Consider the following 22926-nt stretch of genomic DNA (forward strand, 5'->3'; position numbering starts at 1 on the left):
CTATATCTACATCTCATAATACATTAGTGTGATGGTCAGTGGAAAGAAAGTCTCTTACATTGGTGATCAGTGGGAAGAATGTCCCTTACATTGGTGATCAGTGGGAAGAATGTCCCTTACATTGGTGATCAGTGGGAAGAATGTTCCTTACATTGGTGATCAGTGAGAAGAATGTCCCTTACATTGGTGATCAGTGAGAAGAATGTCTCTTACATTGGTGATCAGTTAGAAGAATGTCCCTTACATTGGTGATCAGTGGGAAGAATGTTCCTTACATTGGTGATCAGTGGGAAGAATGTTCCTTACATTGGTGATCAGTGAGAAGAATGTTCCTTACATTGGTGATCAGTGAGAAGAATGTCCCTTACATTGGTGATCAGTGAGAAGAATGTCTCTTACATTGGTGATCAGTGAGAAGAATGTCCCTTACATTGGTGATCAGTGAGAAGAATGTCCCTTACATTGGTGATCAGTGGGAAGAATGTCCCTTACATTGGTGATCAGTGGGAAGAATGTTCCTTACATTGGTGATCAGTGAGAAGAATGTCCCTTACATTGGTGATCAGTGAGAAGAATGTCCCTTACATTGGTGATCAGTGAGAAGAATGTCTCTTACATTGGTGATCAGTGAGAAGAATGTCCCTTACATTGGTGATCAGTGAGAAGAATGTCCCTTACATTGGTGATCAGTGGGAAGAATGTCCCTTACATTGGTGATCAGTGGGAAGAATGTTCCTTACATTGGTGATCAGTGAGAAGAATGTCCCTTACATTGGTGATCAGTGAGAAGAATGTCCCTTACATTGGTGATCAGTGAGAAGAATGTTCCTTACATTGGTGATCAGTGGGAAGAATGTCCCTTACATTGGTGATCAGTGAGAAGAATGTCCCTTACATTGGTGATCAGTGGGAAGAATGTTCCTTACATTGGTCATCAGTGGGAAGAATGTTCCTTACATTGGTGATCAGTGAGAAGAATGCTCCTTACATTGGTGATCAGTGGGAAGAATGTCCCTTACATTGGTGATCAGTGAGAAGAATGTCTCTTACATTGGTGATCAGTGAGAAGAATGTCCCTTACATTAGTGATTAGTGGGAAGAATGTCCCTTACATTGGTGATCAGTGGGAAGAATGTCCCTTACATTGGTGATCAGTGAGAATAATGTCCCTTACATTGGTGATCAGTGAGAATAATGTCCCTTACATTGGTGATCAGTGGGAAGAATGTTCCTTACATTGGTGATCAGTGAGAAGAATGTCCCTTACATTGGTGATCAGTGAGAAGAATGTCCCTTACATTGGTGATCAGTGAGAAGAATGTCCCTTACATTGGTGATCAGTGAGAAGAATGTCCCTTACATTGGTGATCAGTGGGAAGAATGTCCCTTACATTGGTGATTAGTGGGAAGAATGTTCCTTACATTGGTGATCAGTGGGAAGAATGTTCCTTACATTGGTGATCAGTGAGAAGAATGTCCCTTACATTGGTGATCAGTGAGAAGAATGTCCCTTACATTGGTGATCAGTGAGAAGAATGTCCCTTACATTGGTGATCAGTGAGAAGAATGTCCCTTACATTGGTGATCAGTGGGAAGAATGTTCCTTACATTGGTGATCAGTGGGAAGAATGTCCCTTACATTGGTGATCAGTGGGAAGAATGTTCTTTACATTGGTGATCAGTGGGAAAAATGCTCCTTACATTGGTGATAAGTGGGAAGAATGCTCCTTACATTGGTGGCCATTGGGAAGAATTACAACCTTACAGATAACTACAAAGATCAATGGTGTCAGTGGGAACGTATCCGAGAGGCAGAAATTGCTTAAGGAACCCCTAGCAACCTCTGGAGGAACCATGGTTGACAAAACCCTGCACTACACTGAAGGCGGCGCTGTGACCGAATCATGTTACGGGACCAGAGCACCCTCAACATAGGTAAGACCTCTTTCCTTTGACAGGGTATATAGAATAGGCTTAGAATGGGGGTGGGAGTATATTTAGGCATAGTAAGGATTTGACTGGAATGCTACTTTAAAGCGAAGCTCCACCCAAAAGGGGAGGCTCCACTTGTTCGCACCCTCCACTTTTTGGAGGGGAAGAGGTTACCTGGTTTTGACAGGTACTCGCTCCCACTTTCGGGTTTTTCTTTTATACAGACTGGAGCTCCTCTTTAAGCTTTAGAGTCACAATTTTGGCATATTTAGCACAGATCTATTTTTATTAACATTTTGGTTTTTAAGGGGTGTGCTTGATTGCGTGTATTATTTGGAATCTTTGGTGCTCTTGCGACACATGAATATTTAGTTGAACTCATTATTGGCATCTCCTGGAATGAAGTGTATTATAAAAAGGGTGGCACCTTTATTTCCTTCCAGTAATCCCAGCCTAAGCTTCATGGAAAGCCTACGTAAATACTGGCACTGCCATCCAACCATGAGATTTTATTTTCACCGACTCTTCAAAACTCCCCAAAATTTCCTAAACCCCGACCCGCCTGTTATCGGGAGACCCGGCGGCTCTAACCTGCCTGTTATCGGGAGACCTGCCTGTTGCTGGAACAATCGTCGTACCTTTTTTATAGCCGTGATAAAGTCCAAGGCTTCTTCTCCTAAATTCGGCTGTAAGAAGCCGAACCGCTTCTCGTAGAGGACCAGGCAGATACCTGGGAAGGAAACACAAAATGATCTGTAAATTGGAACGTTAACGGGAAGGGGCGGCCTGGGGGGCCTCCTGATCTTCTTTCAGAACGTTCAACAAACACGTTAGAGCCAATCAAAATGTCACGTTGATGTAAATAATTTTGGGGAAACAATGTACAGTATCTCACAGAAGTTAGTACACCCCCCCTCACATTTTTGGAAATCTTTTCTTCTATCCTTTCATGTGACAACACCGGGGTAGATTCAGGTACAGCTGTGCGCTCCTTACGGAGGTGCAGTGTACCCTTTTTACCCTGCGCCTACGCAAATTATTTGCGCTACGCTTCATTCATGAAGCAGTAGCCACGTAATTTGCGTGGGTGCTCCTCAAAAATGCCCTGCGTAAGGGCGCCTAATGTAAATGATCCCGTAGGGGGCGGAATCATTTAAATTAGGCGCGTTCCCGCGCCGAGCGTAGAGCGCATGCTCCGTCGGGAAGCTTTCCCGACGTGCATTGCGGTAAATGACGTCGCAAGGACGTCATTTGCTTCAAAGTGAACGTGAATGACGTCCAGCGCCATTCACGATTCACTTACGCAAACGACGTAAAATTTAAACCTCGCGACGCGGGAACGACAGGTATCCTTAGCATTGGCTGCCCCTGCTTTTAGCATGTGCAGCCTTACGCGAAACCCGACGTACGCAAACGACGTAAACTGCGTATGCAGAGCTCGCGTAACGTTGTGAATCGGCGTTAGTATGCAATTTGCATACTATACGCTGACCACAACGGGAACGCCACCTAGCGGCCTGCGTAAGAATGCAGCCTAAGATATGAGGGCATAAGAGCCTTATGCCACGCATATCTTAGGCTGCAGTCGGCGTAACAAGCTCTCTGAATCAAGAGAAGTCGTTAAGTAAGCAATTGCGCTGCGTAACTATGGTTACGCAGACGCAATTGCTTCTTGAATCTGGGCCACTGATGAAATGACACGTTTCTACAATGTTGTGTAGTGAGTGTACAGCTTGTATAACGGTGTAAATTTGCTGTCCCCTCAAACTTCCTGTTTGGCTCTGGGACAGGAAGTGAAGGTAAATCTCTGCAATGGGACACAGTTGCTCTATCCCAGCCTATAGTGCTACTTTCATGAAATGAAGGCAGAGGATCATCATGACAGCCAAGAAACTAGCATGGGGATTGCTCTTATGACAGGTCGTCTTTTACAGGATTACTAAATATTCAAATAGAGAAAGTAACTTACTCTCCAGAGACCACTTATTCAGTTCACAATACAAGTCCTCGATCTTCCCCTCGGGAGTCAGCACGTCATCCATTCTTTGCACCAAGTCCACCATCACCTTGGTGTAAAGGAAATACATTCAAAGTTTAGGAACAGCTTTTGTACGGTTCCTGGCCACAAATGTATCCCAAGCAAGTAAAAAATAAAATAGAAAAAGTGCAGCGCAAAACTCAAATATATAAATGATACTGGTATACTCAAACACCAATACCATAAGTGTGAATATGAATATGCAGAAAAAAAAAAAAAAAAAAAAAATTAAAAATTAAATACAATTCAAACAAACAGTCCAAAAGTCCATAAGTGTCAGAAGATGAGTGAATTAAACGAAAATAAATCTCCACCACGTGACAATCCACCAAAATTTTGAAGTGATCCCTCCACCGTTGTAGATGGCTACTCTCACCTTCATATATGGACCACTGAGTTAACAGATGGTCAATAAAGCAAATCAAATAGGCAGGTCATGAACAGGAACCAGGCTGATGTATTAGATCCTCATAAGACAACCAAACCGCAAAGGACAGGTGCATGTAAAGAGATAATCACAGACTAAGTGCTCACTGTTGCAATGTGTGAATTTATTCTTTAAAAGAAGCAAAAGTCAGGCTACTCACATTTGGCCAGACAAAAAACGGCATGAAGTAACAATCTTTAGGAATGAACAGCAGATGAGCGACGTGATGTTTCAGGCTCCTAAACCACCGGACGCGCCCCGCTGAGGAAGTTGATATAACGTAACGCGTCCGGTGGTTTAGGAGCCTGAAACATCACGTCGCTCATCTGCTGTTCATTCCTAAAGATTGTTACTTCATGCCGTTTTTTGTCTGGCCAAATGTGAGTAGCCTGACTTTTGCTTCTTTTAAAGAATAAATTCACACATTGCAACAGTGAGCACTTAGTCTGTGATTATCTCTTTACATGCACCTGTCCTTTGCGGTTTGGTTGTCTTATGAGGATCTAATACATCAGCCTGGTTCCTGTTCATGACCTGCCTATTTGATTTGCTTTATTGACCATCTGTTAACTCAGTGGTCCATATATGAAGGTGAGAGTAGCCATCTACAACGGATCACTTCAAAATTTTGGTGGATTGTCACGTGGTGGAGATTTATTTTCGTTTAATTCACTCATCTTCTGACACTTATGGACTTTTGGACTGTTTGTTTGAATTGTATTTAATTTTAAAAAAAAATTTCTGCATATTCATATTCACACTTATGGTATTGGTGTTTGAGTATACCAGTATCATTTATATATTTGAGTTTTGCGCTGCACTTTTTCTATTTTATTTTTTACTTGCTTAGGATTTTTGCGAATTTCCCTTAGTGTTCAGCTGGCATTACCAGTGATTTGAACCCTGGGGGTCTGTATCACATAAATACACTTTAATATCATCATTTTTTGATCTATATATTTGCGCTGATTGCACCCTGTTTTTTATATATTTTTGCACAAATGTATCCCACCCATTATCACAAATCTAAATCCCTCCCAGTGTGCCAGGCAGCCCCTGATCCATTTGTGTAATACACGTCCATCCATGAAACTTTATACTGATGTCTCCAGCTGATGGAGTATCCGGGGCTATTCCCATACGTTTTTGCCATCATGAATGTTTTGAAGTATAACCTCTTCCCCTCTCTCCTTCCTCTCTTCTTCTCTCGCCTTTCTATATCTCTGTCACTTTCAGATCCCTATTTCTCCTGCTTTTTCTTTTTTTCTGCCTCCTTAAATTTTTGCTCTCCTTGTGTCTCTTTCTTCTCCTCCCCCCCTAATACTCATTTAATTTCTCCCACCTCCTCACTATACCATTATTTTGCTTCTTACTTTCTCTCCCACTTTCCCTCCACGTATTCACCGAATTTCTCTCGCTCTTACTTTCTCTCCGTCATTACTCTCCCACGCTCCCCCTCTCACCCAACTTGCCTCTCTCCCCTCCTTTTACTTTCTCTCTCTCATTCCTCTCCAGTTCTCCCCTCCTCTAATCCTCCTCTCTCTCGCTCACTCTCCCCCTTTTACTTTCTCTCCCTCATTCCTCTCTCTCGGCTCCCATCCACTTCCTCTCTCTCTCTCTCCCTCCTACTTTCTTCTCTCTCTCATCCCTCTCCCGCTGTCCCCCCCTCTCATCCACCTCCTCTCTACTTCTTACTTTCTCTCTCTCATTCCTCTCTCTCTCTCTCCCTTACTTTCTCTCTCTTATTCATAGGCGTTTGCACAGGGTGTGCCAGGTATGCCTGGGCACACCCTAATCCCCCTGTGCTGGGCAGATTCCCCCTGCTGCTTGGCTACAGAGAAAGGGACTGGATAATCTCTGTCCCCAGTAAGGATGAGCTCTGGCGTGTTCGCATAGTACACGTGCAGAGCCCGCCAGGAAGTGTGCACGGTGCTGTGCTAATCACAGACAGGGAGACATTTCACGATCCCTGCAGCCGAGCATCGGGACAATGTCTCCCTGACTGTGATTAGCGCAGCGCCGTGCACACTGCCTGGCGGGCTCTGCACGTGTACTATGCGAACACGCCAGAGCTCATCCTTAGTCCCCAGTCCCTTTCTTTATCTGAAAAGTAAGACTTTAGGGGGCCGTTTAGACCCCTAACATTTCACCAAAGCCCCCAATGGAGAAAATTGTAAAAAAAAAAAACAATAAAAATGATTGTATAAAAAATGATGCAATTGTAAAAATGTAATAATAAAAAAATATAAAAAAATGTGACCACTCACACCAACCTCTGCTCTACTGACTTTGTCCACTGCTCTACCGATGCTGTCCATTGCCCTACCGCCCTATATATTTATACACACACACACACACACACACACGCGCATGTGTGTTTGAGCTTTGGGGTGCACACCCTAATGCAATAGGCTGCGCACACCTATGCTCTTATTCCTTTCCGGATCTCCCCCTTCCATCCATCTCATCTCTTTCCTTTACTACCTTTCTCTCTCTTATTTCTCTCCCACCCCCCTAACCCACACTTTCTCTCTCTCTCATCCCTCTCCCTTTCATCTCCACCCTAACCCAACTCCTCTCTCCCTCTTACTTTCTCTCTCTCTCATTCCTTTCTCTCTCCCCTATCATCCAACTCTTCTCCCTCTCTCCCTTACTTTCTCTCTCTCATCCCTCTCCCGCTCACCTCCACTCTAACCCACCTCCTCTCTTATTCTTACTTTCTCTCTCTTATTCCTCTCCCTCTGTCCCCCCTCCCATCCACCTCCTCTCTCCCTCTTACTTTCTCTCTCTCTCTCATTCATTTTTCTCTCACCTCCACTCTAACCCACCTCCCCCTCCTTACTTTCTCTCTCTCTCTCTCTCTCTCTCTCATTTCTCTCCCGCTGTCCCCCCTCCCATCCACCTCCTTTCTCTCTCTCCCTCCCTTTCTCTCTCTCTCTCTCATCCCTCTTCCGCTTTCCTCCACTCTAACCCACCTCCTCTCTTATTTTTATTTTCTCTCTTATTCCTCTCCCGCTGTCCCCCCTCCCATCCACCTCCTCTCTCCCTCTTACTTTCTCTCTCTCATCCACTCTATCCCACCTCCCCCTTCTTACTTTCTCTCTCTCTCATTTCTCTCCCGCTGTCCCCCCTCCCATCCACCTCCTCTCTCTCTCTTTCTCTCCCCCTTACTTTCTCTCTCTCTCTCTCTCATCCCTCTTCCTCTCTTCTCCACTCTAACCCACCTCCTCTCTCCCTCTTACTTTCTCTCTCTCATTCCTTTCCCGCTGTCCCCCTCCCATCCAGCTCCCCGCTCCCTCTTACTTTCTTTCTCTCATTCCTCTCCCGCTGTTCCTCCTCCCACAAACCTCCTCTCTCATCCCTCTCCTCCACTTTAACCCACCACCTCCCTCCCTCTTTCTCTCTGTCCCCCTCCCCCCCTTACCCTCTCATTAGCTCTGGTAACATTAGCCATGCATATTAAGCATCTTGGTGTAATTACCTCATTGATTTTGGTGTCTAATTTCCCCACTTCTGTCGGCTTCATTAACTTTTGTTGAAAAGCACTTCGAACTCGCTGCCAGTCCTTCCCTTCCCTGTACAAGGACATAAACTAATTACTGAAACATCCTACAATAGTAACACCATGATACTTTGTTTTTCTACATTGTGTTTGGGAGGGAGCTCCTCACAAATTTACTTGCCAAGAGTAGTCATATTGGTCGATTGATAGAGATCTATTAGCCTTGTTGCACTTTTCTCTTCTACCACTAGGTGGCCGGGAACATGGTGGTACTAGATATGAGAGGGCAACCCGAGGTCAGGTTATGGCTATAGGGGGTATCTCAGACAATGAGCAAGGGTTTTTTTGAATCCCTTGGCCTGCTGGGAGAACAGGGATGGACTGGCCATTGGGACTACAGGGAGTTTCCCGGTGGGCCGATGGCTCAGTGGTGGGGTGACCACATTTCCAAACTACCATTCAGGGACACACTCCCTTCCCAAAAATCAGCTTGTGCTGTAACGAATCACAGAACAGTGATTGGACCCAAGAGGCGGGATTTATGATTTCTCCAATCACAAGCAGGGGGCGGGGATTGTGCTCCCCCAGGTATTCCCAGCCAGGACAAGTACTGTCAGTGAGTAAAGCGGTGATGTGGCGGCCCTTTTTTGGAGGCTTAAGATCGGCCGGGGGGTGGCTGTGTCAGTTTCATTCCGGGACACTGTATTGTTCTGGAATGAATGTGCTCGGGACAGACCTGCAAAATGCGGGACTGTCCCGGGCAATCCGGGACACGTGGTCACCCTACTCAGTGGGCCGGCTTCAGTGACAGCGGACCACCGCCCCCCTCCAATCCTCTGTCTCTCCCTTCCCGCAGCGCTCACCTGGGGGGAACAAAGAAGCAAGGGGACAGACAGCTGACTCAACAGCTATGGCCTGGGAGTTTCTCACTTCTGCCTAATCTTGTCCCATAAGGGGGGGCACCGAACTGATTATTTGCCCCAGGTGAAATAATGTCTAGCTTCCCCACTGGTACTGCCTATAACAGTACCAGTACCAGCCGTTCTACTATAATAAAGTAGGACAGTTAGTGGCTAGTGAAGGGGGGAGAGGGGGTTTGGGTGGCCGGGGGGGGTGCAGGAGTTGTCCGGCCGCCATGGGAGAGACCTGTCAAAGTGGGCCAGTCTGGATGAAGTCCAGGGCCAAATTTTTGTCCCAGTCCAGCCCTGTGGGAGAACCTATATATTTGGGTGAGGTCAGGTGATCTGTGTTCTGTGCCACCTGAATGGCTGTCGGGGTGGACGTGTGTGGTATGCCCTGGGCTGCTAGGCCGGAGATTGGGCCTATGCCAGGTTGTGTGAGGTCCTATCCAGAAGTAAGAGGGATTCCTGGTATAACAATGACAAAGGGCTTACGATGGCGCAACGCCATTTGCGCCGTCGTAAGTCCTAATCTGGCCCGGCGTATCTATGCGACTGATTCTTAGAATCAGTTACGCATAGATATCCATTAGATCTGGCAGGCGTAAGGCTCTTACGCTGTCAGATCTTAGTTGCAATTTTCTTTCCCGCCGCTAGGTGTCGCCGACGTCGTTTTCCCCGTCGTCTATGCAAATTAGCTATTTACGCGAGATTCCCGAACGTACGCGCGGTCGACGCAGTGAATTTAGGACGTTTCCGTAAGCGTAAACTTACCCCTGCAATATTAGGGGTAAGTTTACGAAGGTCCGTCGTATGCCATGTTAAGTATGGCGTTGGGTCAGCGTCGTCTTTTTCCGTCGTTTACCTAAGTCGTTCACGAATAGGACTTTACGTCAATGACGCTCACGTCGGCGTCATTGACGTTTTCCGTTGTGAGCTGGAGCATGCGCACTGGGCTGTTTTTACGCCCGGCGCATGCGCAGTTCGATCGGCGCGGGGGCGCGCTTAATTTAAATACAAGCCGCCCCCTTTGAATTACGCGGCCTTACGCCGGGCCAATTACACTACGCCGCCCGCAAATTACGGAGCAAGTGCTTGAAGAATACGGCACTTGCTCCAGTAAGTTGCGGCGGCGTAGTGTAAATGGCTTACGCTACGCCGCCGCGGATTCTACGAGAATCTGGCCCTAAATTTATTTTTAGGAGGAGCTCTAAATAGGATTTCCCAATCAGAGATGGGGTTGTTGGGATTCAATGCCGAAACTGACAGATGAAATGAATGAAGCGTATGATTCATATCCCCCCCCCTGGCTCAGTCGCACTACAGCGTGCCGGAATTTACCAGACCGACGAGAAAACAGTCTGGCCGCGGCAGAATCAATCACGGAAACCTGATTCTGGAAATAGCTCTGCATCCAAACAAAAAAGAGGACCCCGCCTGGCTAATTTACGATGCCTCCTCAAGAAAACCGCGAAAGGCTTAACGTCTTGGCCAATTAAAAAAAAAAAAAGTTTATATATTTTAGCTACCCGGCTGCGTCTGTCGGCCCTGCTTACGTGACGATTGGCCCGGTCCGAACAATGAACCCCATAGACAGTTGGTGTAGGTCGGAGCCGCCCGTCTGCTTTTTTTTTCATCTCTATTTGTAAAATTCATAACCAAAGTAGGGAAGCAAAAAAAAAAACGCCACGCCATCTGCAAATATTTTTATAGGACCTCAGCTATTCCTAACAAATCAAAAGTTTTCTAAAGGCGTTGGCTTTATCCAATCCAATCTCCTCGTAATCAAAATGTAAACATCTGGTATTGCGCATGCTACAGCAACACTCGCAAACCGAGTCCAATTTAGAAAAAAAAAAAGTTGCTCGTCTTTCAAAATGCTCGTTGACCGCGTTACTCGTAAACCGAGGTTCCACTGTGCATTGAAAATTTCATGAAGTATTAACCACTTAAGGACCGCCTCCTGCACATTTACGTCGGCAGAATGGCACGACTGGGCACAAGCACGTACAGGTACGTCCTGTGCTAGTACACAGCAGTGGGTCACGGGCGCATGCCCGCGGCCTGGTCCGAAGCTCCGGGACCGCGGGACCCGATCGCCGCTGGAGTCCCGCGATCGCTCCCCGGAGCTGAAAACCGGGGAGAGCTGTAAGTAAACACAGCTTCCACGTTCTTCACTGTGGCGCCGTCATTGATCGTGTGTTCCCTTTTATAGGGATACACAATCGATGACGTCACACCTACAGCCACACCCCCCTACAGTTAGAAACACAGATGAGGTCACACATAACCCCATAGCGCCCCCTTGTGGTTAACTCCCAAACTGCAATTGTCATTTTCACAGTAAACAATGCATTTTAAATGCATTCTTTGCTGTGAAAATGACAATGGTCCCAAAAATGTGTAAAAATTGTCCGAAGTGTCCGCCATAATGTCACAGTCACGAAAAAAATCACTGATCGCCGCCATTAGTAGTAAAAGAAAAAAAAATTTAATACAAATGCAATAAAACTATCCCCTATTTTGTAAACGCTATACATTTTGCGCAAACCAATCGATAAACGCTTATTGCGATTTTTTTTACCAAAAATATGTAGAAGAATACGTATCGGCCTAAACTGAGGAAAAAAAAAATGTTTCTTTTTATATATTTTTGGGGATATTTATTATAGCAAAAAGTAAAAAATATTGCATTTTTTTTCAAAATTGTCGCTCTATTTTTGTTTATAGCGCAAAAAATAAAAACCGCAGAGGCGATCAAATACCACCAAAAGAAAGCTCTATTTGTGGGAAAAAAAGGACGCCAGTTTTGTTTGGGAGCCACGTCGCGCGACCGCGCAATTGTCAGTTAAAGCGACGCAGTGCCGAATCACAAAAACCTGTCCGGGTCCTTTAGCTGCCTAAAGGTCCGGGTCTTAAGTGGTTAATGACTACAATTCTGCATTACTGTGGCGTTGTACGATTCGCCCCTCACTGCTCCAATTGAGTTTTCCGTTCTGAATTTCAGGAAAACAAAATTAAACAAAAAAACGCACATTATGCCGCCCTTCGGCAAAACATTCTTCAACTGGGAGTTCCACCAGACAAGTTGGGAGCTTTGATGCGGTCGGAGAATTATTTGAGCGCCTCGAAGAATAGAACAATAAAAATAAATGATTACATATTTCAGAGATGAGTAAGGATTGTTACACAACGCAATGGAAACCCAAAGAATCTCACTTTCCTCGGAGATACAAAATAACAAAATCCGGCGCGGGTCTGGTTTGCAGAAAAATAAACAGTTTCCACTTGCTGCCCCTCCCAGTGTGAAAGAAGACGTATCTAACTGCCGAATTCTGATACGCCCAGGAAATCTTTACCTATGTAGGTGGAGGGTCAGTCCATCCAAAAGTAATATTTTAATTACAGATATAATCTGGTGGGCGGAGTCTAGTCTTTCATAGTTCAACATCAAGATGCCAGAATCTCTGAGCATAGGTGTGTGCAGGGTGTGTGCCAGGTGTGCCTGGGCACACCCTAATCACTAAGTGCAGTGCCGTTCCCCCTAATGCCACCCCCCCCTTTGTTGACCCCCCGCCCTGCATTGATGCTGGCTTCCCTCCTCTCCTCTTCCCCCCTCCGGCTGCTGCAGGGGATTTTTCAGGATGAAGAGTGGGGGGAAGGGGCCGGTAAATATGTAATTTACCGGCCCCTTCCTTTTCTAAATGAACACAGAGCACACACTCGCTCACTGTCTCCATTCATGACTGAAGCATAGTAAACTCTGTTCACTATTGCTCAGTTTGTGAATGAACAGGAAGCCTCTCAGCACAGAACTTCCCATTCATTCACTGTCCAGTGCAGCTGAGGCTGCAGAGAAAGGCATTAGATGTGTGTTTGAGCTTTGGGGTGCACACCCTAATGCAGTAGGCTGCGCACACCTATGCTTAGGAGATTTATGTCCCACCTCCTCCTGTTACATGTTCCATAATATTGTGCAGGGAGAATGGTCACAGCAGGTCTACAGACTCGGGAACTCAGCACAGGGATGGTGGGAACCCCTCCTAATTTGCACAGAAGGGGTACAGACCCGGGAACTCGGCACAGGGATGGTGGGAACCCCTCATAATGGGCACAGCGGGTGTACAGACCCGGGAACTCAGCACAGGGATGGCGGGGACCCCTCATAATGGGCACAGCGGGTGTACAGACCCGGGAACTCAGCACAGGGATGGTGGGAACCCCTCATAATGGGCACAGCGGGTGTACAGACCCGGGAACTCAGCACAGGGATGGTGAGAATCCCTCATAATGGGCACAGCGGGTGTACAGACCTGGAAACTCATCACAGGGATGGTGGGAACCCCTCATAATGGGCACAGCGGGTGTACAGACCCTGGAACTCAGCACAGGGATGGTGGGAATCCCTCATAATGGGCACAGCGGGTGTACAGACCCGGGAACTTGGCACAGGGATGGTGGGAACCCCTCCTAATTTGCACAGAAGGGGTACAGACCCGCGAACTCAGCACAGGGATGGTGGGAATCCCTCATAATGGGCACAGCGGGTGTACAGACCCGGGAACTTGGCACAGGGATGGTGGGAACCCCTCATAATGGGCACAGCGGGTGTACAGACCCTGGAACTCAGCACAGGGATGGTGGGAACCCTTCATAATGGGCACAGCGGGTGTACAGACCCAGGAACTCAGCACAGGGATGGTGGGAACCCCTCTATATGGGCACAGCAGGTGTACAGACCCGGGAACTCAGCACAGGGATGATGGGAACCCTTCATAATGGGCACAGCGGGTGTACAGACCCAGAAACTCAGCACAGGGATGGTGGGAACGCCTCATAAAAGGGCACAGCGGGTGTACAGACCCGGGAACTCAGCACAGGGATGGTGGGAACCCCTCATAATGGGCACAGCGGGTGTACAGACCCAGGAACTCAGCACAGGGATGGTGGGGACCCCTCCTAATGGGCACAGTGGGTGTACAGACCCGGGAACTCAGCACAGGGATGGTGGGAACCCCTCATAATGGGCACAGCGGGTGTACAGACCCGAGAACTCAGCACAGGGATGGTGGGAACCCCTCATAATGGGCACAGCAGGTGTACAGACCCGGGAACTCAGCACAGGGATGGTGGGAACCCCTCATAATGGGCACAGCGGGTGTACAGACCCGGGAACTCAGCACAGGGATGGTGGGAACCCCTCATAATGGGCACAGCGGGTGTACAGACCTGGGAACTCAGCACAGGGATAGTGGGAACCCCTTATAATGGGCACAGCGGGTGTAAAGACCCGGGAACTCAGCACAGGGATGGTGGGAACCCCTCATAATGGGCACAGCGGGTGTACAGACCAGGGAACTCAGCACAGGGATGGTGGGAACCCCTCATAATGGGCACAGCGGGTGTACAGACCTGGGAACTCAGCACAGGGATGGTGGGAACCCCTCATAATGGGCACAGCGGGTGTACAGACCTGGGAACTCAGCACAGGGATGGTGGGAACCCCTCATAATGGGCACAGCGGGTGTACAGACCCGGGAACTCAGCACAGGGATGGTGAGAACCCCTCGTAATGGGCACAGCAGGTATATAGACCCAGGAACTCAGCACAGGGATGGTGGGAACCCCTCATAATGGGCACAGCGGGTGCAAAGACAGAATGTATATATATATATATATATAGGGTTTACGTACAATATTAGGAGACCATAGGCTTCGTCCCGGTAGTCTCGGTAAGCCTTCCAGGGCTTGATCTCCAGTCTTTTGGGGTAATTGCTCTCCTCTCTGTACAAGGCTTCTAACAGGCAGGGAGCCCCGATGTGGACGGAGTCAAACGATCCCAGCTTCATGCGGAAAATTTTCCCATACTGCTTGTGGTAGTCGGCCTGGAGAGAGGAAACACGGACATGTAACGTTACAACCAGCGCAGCGGTTTCCCCAACCACTGGAGATGGCGCTCCATCGGTCGTGGTTACAGGACATTATGGTCATCCTGCGCCAATACACGCAAAGGCTTATATAAGATAAAGCAGAACCAGAGTAATGAGAACGTCGGCTGCAATTGGGATTTTAGGCTCTATTCACACCTATACATGTGTAGGGTGCCTATGATGCCACCCTATAAAGGGCAATCAAATGCACCAGCCCCTGCAATGTACATAGGTACAAATGCTCTGAGCACTGCCTCTTGCTGCATAGCCCAATAGAAGCAGAGCAGCTTAGTCACCACCACAGGACTGGAAGTATGTTAGGACTACAGAACACCCCCCTCCTCTCCTTATCTACATAACATATCGGGAGGTCAGCTGGTTAGGGCTGATAAACATTGTTTTAGATGATACTGGACATCTCTGGATTTCTTACAGGATATACAGATATTTTTGAACTTTTTCAAATTATCAGCTATACCAAGGCGCTGTACAAAAATACTGTATATATTTAACAGACCAAAAGGGAACAAACAATAAATAAAAAGAAGCTCATTTAAAAAATGGATGGTGTGCATAATTGTACATAGAGCCTTACAGACTCATTTTTGAGGGGCAGGTGGGGAGTGTCTGAACTCCTCTCATTATATTAACCTCAACACTGATTCTGGGGGTCCCAATGATGATATTGTAGAAGGGAAGGGAAGAGAAGGGAAGAAAAGAGAGGAGAGGAGAGGAGAGGAGAGGGAAGACGAGACGAGACGAGACGAGACTAAAAGAGAGGAGGGAAAGGGAAGAGAGAAGAGAGGAGGAGGGGAATGGAAGAGAAGAAAAGAGAGAAGGGAAGAGATAAGAAGAGAAGAGATGAGGGGAGGGGAGGGGAATGGAAGAGAGGAGAGGAGGGGATTGGGAAGGGAAGGGAAGAGAGAAGGGAAGAGAAGAGAGGAGGGGAAGGGAAGAGAAGAGAGAAGGGAAGGTAAGGGAAGAGAAGAGAGAAGGGAAGGGAAGAAAAGAGAGGAGATGGGAGGAGAGGAAGGGAAGAGAAGAGAAGAGAGAAGGGAAGGGAAGAGAAGAGAGAAGGGAAGGGAAGGGAAGAGGAGGGGAAGGGAAGTGAAGAGAAGAGGGGAAGGGAAGTGAAGAGAAGAGAGGAAGGGAAGTGAAGAGAAGAGAGGAGGGACAGGAACGGAAGAGAAGAGAAGAGAAGAGATCAAAATAAAAGGGGAAATGAAAGGAGGAAGAAAAGTAAAGAGGAAAGAAAAGGAAAAAGGAAAGAGGAAATTAGAGGCAAAGGAAAGGGAAAGAAAGAATAAGCGAAAGCAGAGCGGAAATGAGAGGAGAAAGGAAAAGAGAAAGGGGGTAGGAAAGGAAAAGAAAGAAAGGAGAAATGAAAGGGGAAAGGAAAGAGGAAATGGAAAGAAGGAGAAAGGAGGCACAAAATGAGAAAGAAAAGGAAAGGAGAAGAGATGTAAAGGAAAGAAAGGGGGAAAGGAAAGGTAAGGAAGGGAAAGGAAAGAAAATGGAAAGAAAGAATAAAGGAAAGGAGAAAGGAAAGGAGAAAGGGGGAAAGGAAAGGAGAGGAGAAAGCAAAAGAGAAAGAAAAGGAGAAAGGGGGAAAGGAAAGAGGAAAGGGGAAAAGTAGAGGATAAAGTAAAGGAGAGGAGGAAGGAGAAAGGGGAAAGGAAAAAGAGAAAGGAAAAGAAAGGAAAATAAATATAAGGTATAGGAAGGGAATAGAAAAGAAAGGAAAAGAAAAAATAAAGTAAAGGAGAGATGAAAGGAGAGATGAGGAAAGGAGAAAGGGGGAAATAAAAGGAGAAAGGAAAGAGGAAATGAAAAGGGAAGGAAAAGATAGAGAAGGAAAGGAAACTAAACAAGCTGAGAGAAGAATGGAAGTCTGGGAAATGAAAGTAAAGGGAAAGAAAAAGAAAGATAAGGAAAGGAAAGAAGAGAAGGCAAAGGAAAGTAAAGGAGAGAGGAAAGAAGAAAGGAAAGGAAAGAATAAAATAAAGAAGAAAGGAAAGAAGAAAGCAAAGGAAAGAATAAAGTAAAGGAGAGAGGAAAGGAAAGGATAAAATAAAGTAAAGGAGAGAGGAAAGGAAAGGAGAAAGGAGAGGAAAGGAAGGAAGAGAAGGCAAAGGAAAGTAAAGAAGAGAGGAAAGAAGAAAAGAAAGGAAAGAATAAAGTAAAGGAGAAAGGAGAGAAAGAAAGGGAAAGGTTGTGTCTAGCATGACACTAATTATTATTATCCTCAAACAGAACCAGTATTTCCGGAAGGTGAGGTTTCCCTGGCCCTGTAACCTGCATTTTCTCCTGCTGTCAGTTTCTCTGCCTAATAAAGAATATTTGAAGGTTTACAATCCCGATCCTCATTTCCATTCTGGAGAAACAACAACTTGTTGTATTTATCAGACATTTCATACACACTGTGGCGTCGTGTAGCAGCTTCCCTCTCACTGCTCTATGAGGGACTTTCATGACAAGGCTGCTTTGTCCGGTGATCAATGCCAAACGACAGTGACCACCGCCAACCATCTGTGAATGTGTTCCTTTCCCTGCAGACGGCAATCATAGAGATGCACATCCGAAGTCGCACAGGGAAGACGCGCTCTCTGATAGTAGCTGTACACCTGTAGCTAGTACACCCTAAGGCAGGGATCCTCAAACTACGGCCCTCCAGCTGTTGTAGAACTACACATCCCATGAGGCATTGTAACACACGGACATTCACAGACATGACTAGGCATGATGGGAATTGTAGTTCCTGAACAACTGGAGGGCCGTAGTTTGAAGACCCATGCCCTAAGGGGTTAAACAACCTCTTGCACCTTATATTGAACAAGGCAGCGAGCCACGTGGAAAGTTCAGCTATCTGCAACAGATTTCAGGCTGCCATAATCCAATCACTACAAAAAAAAAAAAAAAAGTATTTGCATACCGCCGCCTTCGCAATAATACGGAGACCTGCTGCTGTTAACCCTTCGCGCTCTAAAATAAAAAATTGGCAGCAGTGATTTTTACCTTTTTTAAGTGCCTTATAGTACAAAAAAGTGAGAATAATGTAAAAACAAAACAAACAATGAATATAAAAAATATTATTATAAATAATAATAATAATAATAATAATAATAATAATATTATTATTATTATATATAACCTAAGCATTTGAAATATAAAGATAAACTTGAATAAAAATCAACTTGATGCAAAAGGATTAAAGGACTATACAAATGTTTTTAAAAATAATAAAAATAATAATAATAATAGTAAAAAAATATATATATATATATATATAAAAATATATAAAAAAATGATAATAATAATAAAAAAAATATATATAAAATAATAATAATAATAAAAAAAAAATATATATATATATATATATATATATATATATATATATATATATATATATATAAAAATATAAAATAATAATAATAAAAAAATATATATATATAAAATAATAATAATAATAAAAAAAAAATATATATATATATATATATATATATATATATATATATATATATATAATAATAATAATTAAATATATATATAATATATACTGTGTATATATATAAAAAATGTAAGTAAAAATAAATAAATAAGATGACATAAAAATCCAGTAAATTTTAAGATTTACCAGCGCCTGGTGCTGCCTCTTCAGCCCTCCTTTGCGCAGGATGTCCACGAGGCTGCCCAGCACGGGCCAGTTGGTGGGTCCAGGCAGGGTGGACAGGGAGTGTGGGCACTGGGGTGGGGTAACCGGAAGCCCCTGGGTTTTCAGGTCGCAGGCTGTGGCCCCTGGGATGCTGTGGTGCAGGCTGATGTACCTGGACTTGAGCATCATCCACAACTTCTCCGCTTTGATCTTGGCAGCCATGGCGTTAACAGAAGCAGGCGTTGAGCAGCTGTGAAAATCTGCATTTTTAGCTATGGTATATATAGACGGCCGAGGTGTCAGAAAGGTCTCCTTCACAACAATCCCCAGCCAATCAGAGAGGCCCAATTAGACGATGGATCAGCTTCGTCAGGAGGCTGCTCTGGTACTTTGAGTTCATTAAAGGGCTGTTTTCCTGGCATGGGAAAGGCAGGCAGGAGCCAGATCCCAAGATAAAGGCGTTCCACAGAGAACTCCACTGATTAGTCACCTCTCTCGGAGGATGGACTTACTTTGCAGGGAAAGTTGACTTTTTTTTTATCTTCTTCCCTGATTTGCTTTTGTTTGCTGTATGTCAGGTGTCACCCAACGCTGACACAGGGGTGTCATGGCTGCACTCGCTCACCTGCACTGATCGGTCACCGTGACTTTCTGCGCCTTCAATGTAGAAACGTTGAGTCTGAACTTTTTCAAAAGATTATTTTTTAATCAGTCGGTTTTAATCGAACAATTAACTTCATTTATTACTTTATTCATTTATAGATCGCAGCAAAGTTCCCTAAAACCGCGTACTTTCCAGCAATGTGCGGCGGTGCCATTGGTTCATTGTACGCTTTCCTGCAATGCGCAGTAATGTGCGGCGGTGCCATTGGTTCTTTGTACGCTTTTTGTACGCAGTAACAGGCTGCCCTTCTGCACATGCCCAGCGGTGCCATTAAAATTTGGTGCGCTTTCCTGCAATGCGCAGTAACGCTCTGCCCTTTTCCAGATGTGCGGCGGTGCCATTTATTCTTTGTGCGCTTTCCTGCGATTCCTGCATTGCGCAGTAACACGCCAATCTTCTGCAGATGTGCGGCGGTGCCAATCAGCAGTGGAAAATCAGGTTGCAGTTTTCTGCAGCTGCCATTCTAGGCTCATTACAGAACTAAAGGACTCCAAAAATCAGAATTTACTTTCAATTCTAGAGACGTTTCCCTGCAGGATTGTATTTTTGCCACTAGATGTCCTCAGCCATCATTCAATCCACTGCCTCTCTCAGCCCAGGTCATCCCGGATGAGCCCCCAACCTGTGACTGGACAGTGAAAAGAGCGGCAGCACAGCGATGAGCTCTTCTCTCTGCCACTCTACTCTCTCCTTCTATCAGCATCAGAAGACTTCATCTGAAGTACCTTATCTCTGCCACTAGATGTCCTCAGCTTGATGACCAGCATCATTCTCTGAGGCCAGATTTTTCTGGACCTGCCCCCAGCCTGTGACTGGACAGTGACAGGAGAAGCAGCACAGTGATGAGCTCATCTTTCTGTCACTCCTCTCTCTCTCTCCTCCTATCAGCATGCTTCTTCTCAGCACATGAACTGGTTGGCTCCTTGTGCTGCTTCTTCCTCTCATACTCCAGCCCTGCTGTACAAGGACTGCAAGAGGCTTATACTAGGTCACACTGCCCACTTCCTCTGAGCCCAGGTCACCCTGGACGCACCCCCAACCTGTGACTGGTTTTCAAGAGGCCGATACCAGGTCAAACTGCTGAAACATGTGGTGCGCGTTCCCAGATGCATGGGGTTGCCATTCAGAATTAATAGTCCCGCCGCACATCTGCAGAAGGGCAGCGCGTTATTGCGCATTTCAGGAAAGCGCACCAAGAATTCATGGCACCTCCGGGCATGTGCAGAAGGGAAGCGTGGTATTGTGTATTGCAGAGACGCGTATTCCTTTCCTTCCCTTATCTTTCTTTCCCTTTCCTTTATTTCTCCTTTCCTTACTTTTCCTTTCCCCCTTTCTTTCCTTTTCATCTCTTCTCCTTTCCTTTCGCCTTTCATTTCCTTTTCCCTTTCTCCTCTCCTTTCCTCCCTCCTTTACTTTATTCTTTCCTTTCCTTCTCTTCTCCTTTCCTTATCTTTTCCTTTCCTCTTTCTTTTCCTTTTTCCTTTTATTTCTCCTTTACTTTCCCCCTTTTCCTCTCTTCTCTCCTTTACTTTATTCTCTTTTCCTTTTCTTGCATTCCCTTTCCTCTTTCCTTTCCCTTTTCTCCTCTCCTTTACTTTATTCTTTCTTTTCCTTCTCTTCTCCTTTACTTTATTCTTTCTTTTCCTTCTCTTCTCCTTTCCTTTCCTTCCCTTATCTTTTCCTTTCCTCTTTCTTTTCCTTTTTTCTTTTATTTCTCCTTTACTTTCCCCCTTTTCCTCTCCTCTCTCCTTTACTTTATTCTCTTTTCTTTTTCTTACATTCCCTTTCCTCTTTCCTTTCTCCTCTCCTTTACTTTATTCTTTATTTTCCTTCTCTTCTCCTTTCCTTTCCTTCCCTTATGTTTTCCTTTCTCCTTTCGTTTCCTCCCTCCTTTATTCTTTCCTTTGCTTCTCTTCTTTCCTTCCCTTATCTTCTTTCCTTCCCTTATCTTATCTTTCCCTTTCCTTTCTCTTTCCTTTACCTTTTATTTCTCCTTTCCTTTGCCCCTTTTACTATCCTTTCTCCTCTCCTTTCCTCTCTCCTTTACTTTATTCTTTCCTTTCCTTCTCTTCTCCTCTCCTTTCTCCTCTCCTTTCTCCTCTCCTTTCCTCTCTCCTTTACTTTATTCTTTCCTTTCCTTCTCTTCTCCTTTCCTTTCTCCTCTCCTTTCTCCTCTCCTTTCTCCTCTCCTTTCCTCTCTCCTTTACTTTATTCTTTCCTTTCCTTCTCTTCTCCTTTCCTTTTCCTTTATTTCTCCTTTCCTTTTCATTTCTCCTCTCCAACCCTTTCCTCTCTCCTTTACTTTGGCGGTGCCATTTATTCTTTGTGTGCTTTCCTGCAATTCCTGCATTGCGCGGTAACACGCCAATCTTCTGCAGATGCGCAGCGGTGCCACCGATTCTTGGTGCGCTTCCCTGAAATGCGCAATAACGCGCTGCCCTTTTCCAGATATGCGGCGGTGCCCTTCATTCTTTGTGCGCTTTCCTGCAATACACAATACCACGCTTCCCTTCTGCACATGCCCGGAGGTGCCATGAATTCTTGGTGCGCTTTCCTGAAATGCGCAATAACGCGCTGCCCTTCTGCAGATGTGGGGCGGGACTATTAATTCTGAATGGCAACCCCATGCATCTGGGAACGCGCACCACATGTTTCAGCAGTTTGACCTGGTATCGGCCTCTTGAAAACCAGTCACAGGTTGGGGGTGCGTCCAGGATGACCTGGGCTCAGAGAAAGTGGGACCTGGTATCAGCCTCTTGCAGACATTGGTACTGCAGGGCTGGAGTGTGAGAGGAAGAAGCAGCACAAGGAGCCAGCCAGTTAATGTGCTGAGAAGAAGCATGCTGATAGGAGGAGAGAAAAGAGTGACATAGAGATGAGCTCATCACTGTGCTGCTTATCCTGTCACTGTCCAGTCACAGGTTGGGGGTGCGTCCAGGATGACCTGGGCTCAGAGGAAGTGGGCAGTGTGACCTGGTATAAGCCTCTTGCAGACATTGGTACAGCAGGGCTGGAGTATGAGAGGAAGAAGCAGCACAAGGAGCCAACCAGTTCATGTGCTGAGAAGAAGCATGCTGATAGGAGGAGAGAGAGAGGAGTGACAGAGAGATGAGCTCAGCACTGTGCTGCTTCTCCTGTCACTGTCCAGTCACAGGCTGGGGGCAGGTCCAGAAAAATCTGAATGATGCTGGTCATCAAGCTGAGGACATCTAGTGGCAGAGATAAGGTACTTCAGATGAAGTCTTCGGATGCTGATAAAAGGAGAGAGTAGAGTGGCAGAGAGAAGAGCTCATCGCTGTGCTGCTGCTCTTTTCACTGTCCAGTCACAGGTTGGGGGCTCGTCCGGGATGACCTGGGCTGAGAGGCAGTGGATTGAATGATGACTGAGGACATCTAGTGGCAGAAATAAAATCCTGCAGGGAAACGTCTCTAGAATTGAAAGTAAATTCTGATTTTTGGAGTCCTTTTAGCGCTGCCTTTAGTTCTGTAATGAGCCTAGAATGGCAGCTGCAGAAAACTGCGACCTGATTTTCCACTGCTGATTGCTCTGCGATGACAGAATTCATGTCAGCTATTCATACATTGCTCCACCCTGTTCTGCAGCGCTGTAACCTCAGGGGTCACCGATGACAGAATCGCTGCAGGGGAATCACTTTTTGTTCCCTCGGTGCACTCATTAACCCTCCATTGGCTCGCTCCCATTTTAGGTTGTGACCCTTGCACCTTCGTGCCCTGAACAGCCTGCACACCAGATACAAGTCAGATATGTGATAATGGATTTTCCATTATGTCTGAGGGTTACGGGAAGGCAAAGCAATAGACAATGAGTTGAGTTATTACAGGTATCGGAGCCGGGGGGGGGGGGGGGGTTGGCACATATGA

At 45.9% G+C, this 22926-nt stretch overlaps 1 protein-coding gene across 3 annotated transcripts in view; it reads right to left on the reverse strand.

Moving 5' to 3' along the window:
* Positions 1 to 18817, reverse strand: part of LOC120919602 (1,25-dihydroxyvitamin D(3) 24-hydroxylase, mitochondrial) — a 35276-nt gene extending 16459 nt beyond the window's left edge. For 2 of the 3 annotated variants that reach the window (XR_005744597.1, XM_040331825.1), the window contains exons 1-5: positions 18363 to 18817; positions 14493 to 14683; positions 7879 to 7972; positions 3902 to 3998; positions 2571 to 2662 (exon numbers count right to left, since the gene is read on the reverse strand). Coding sequence is in view for 2 of the 3 variants with exons in the window: in XM_040331825.1 (XP_040187759.1) it covers positions 2571 to 2662; positions 3902 to 3998; positions 7879 to 7972; positions 14493 to 14683; positions 18363 to 18602 (714 nt within the window). In the remaining variant the exon portion in view is untranslated. Of the gene's footprint in view, positions 1 to 2570; positions 2663 to 3901; positions 3999 to 7878; positions 7973 to 14492; positions 14684 to 15379; positions 15450 to 18362 lie in introns of those variants that run through there. The other variant, XM_040331826.1, reaches the window with a different exon arrangement.
* Positions 18818 to 22926: the final 4109 nt, after the last annotated feature.

Source organism: Rana temporaria, chromosome 12 (assembly GCF_905171775.1).
Source record: "Rana temporaria chromosome 12, aRanTem1.1, whole genome shotgun sequence".
In the NCBI taxonomy this organism is placed as follows: Eukaryota; Metazoa; Chordata; class Amphibia; order Anura; family Ranidae; genus Rana; species Rana temporaria.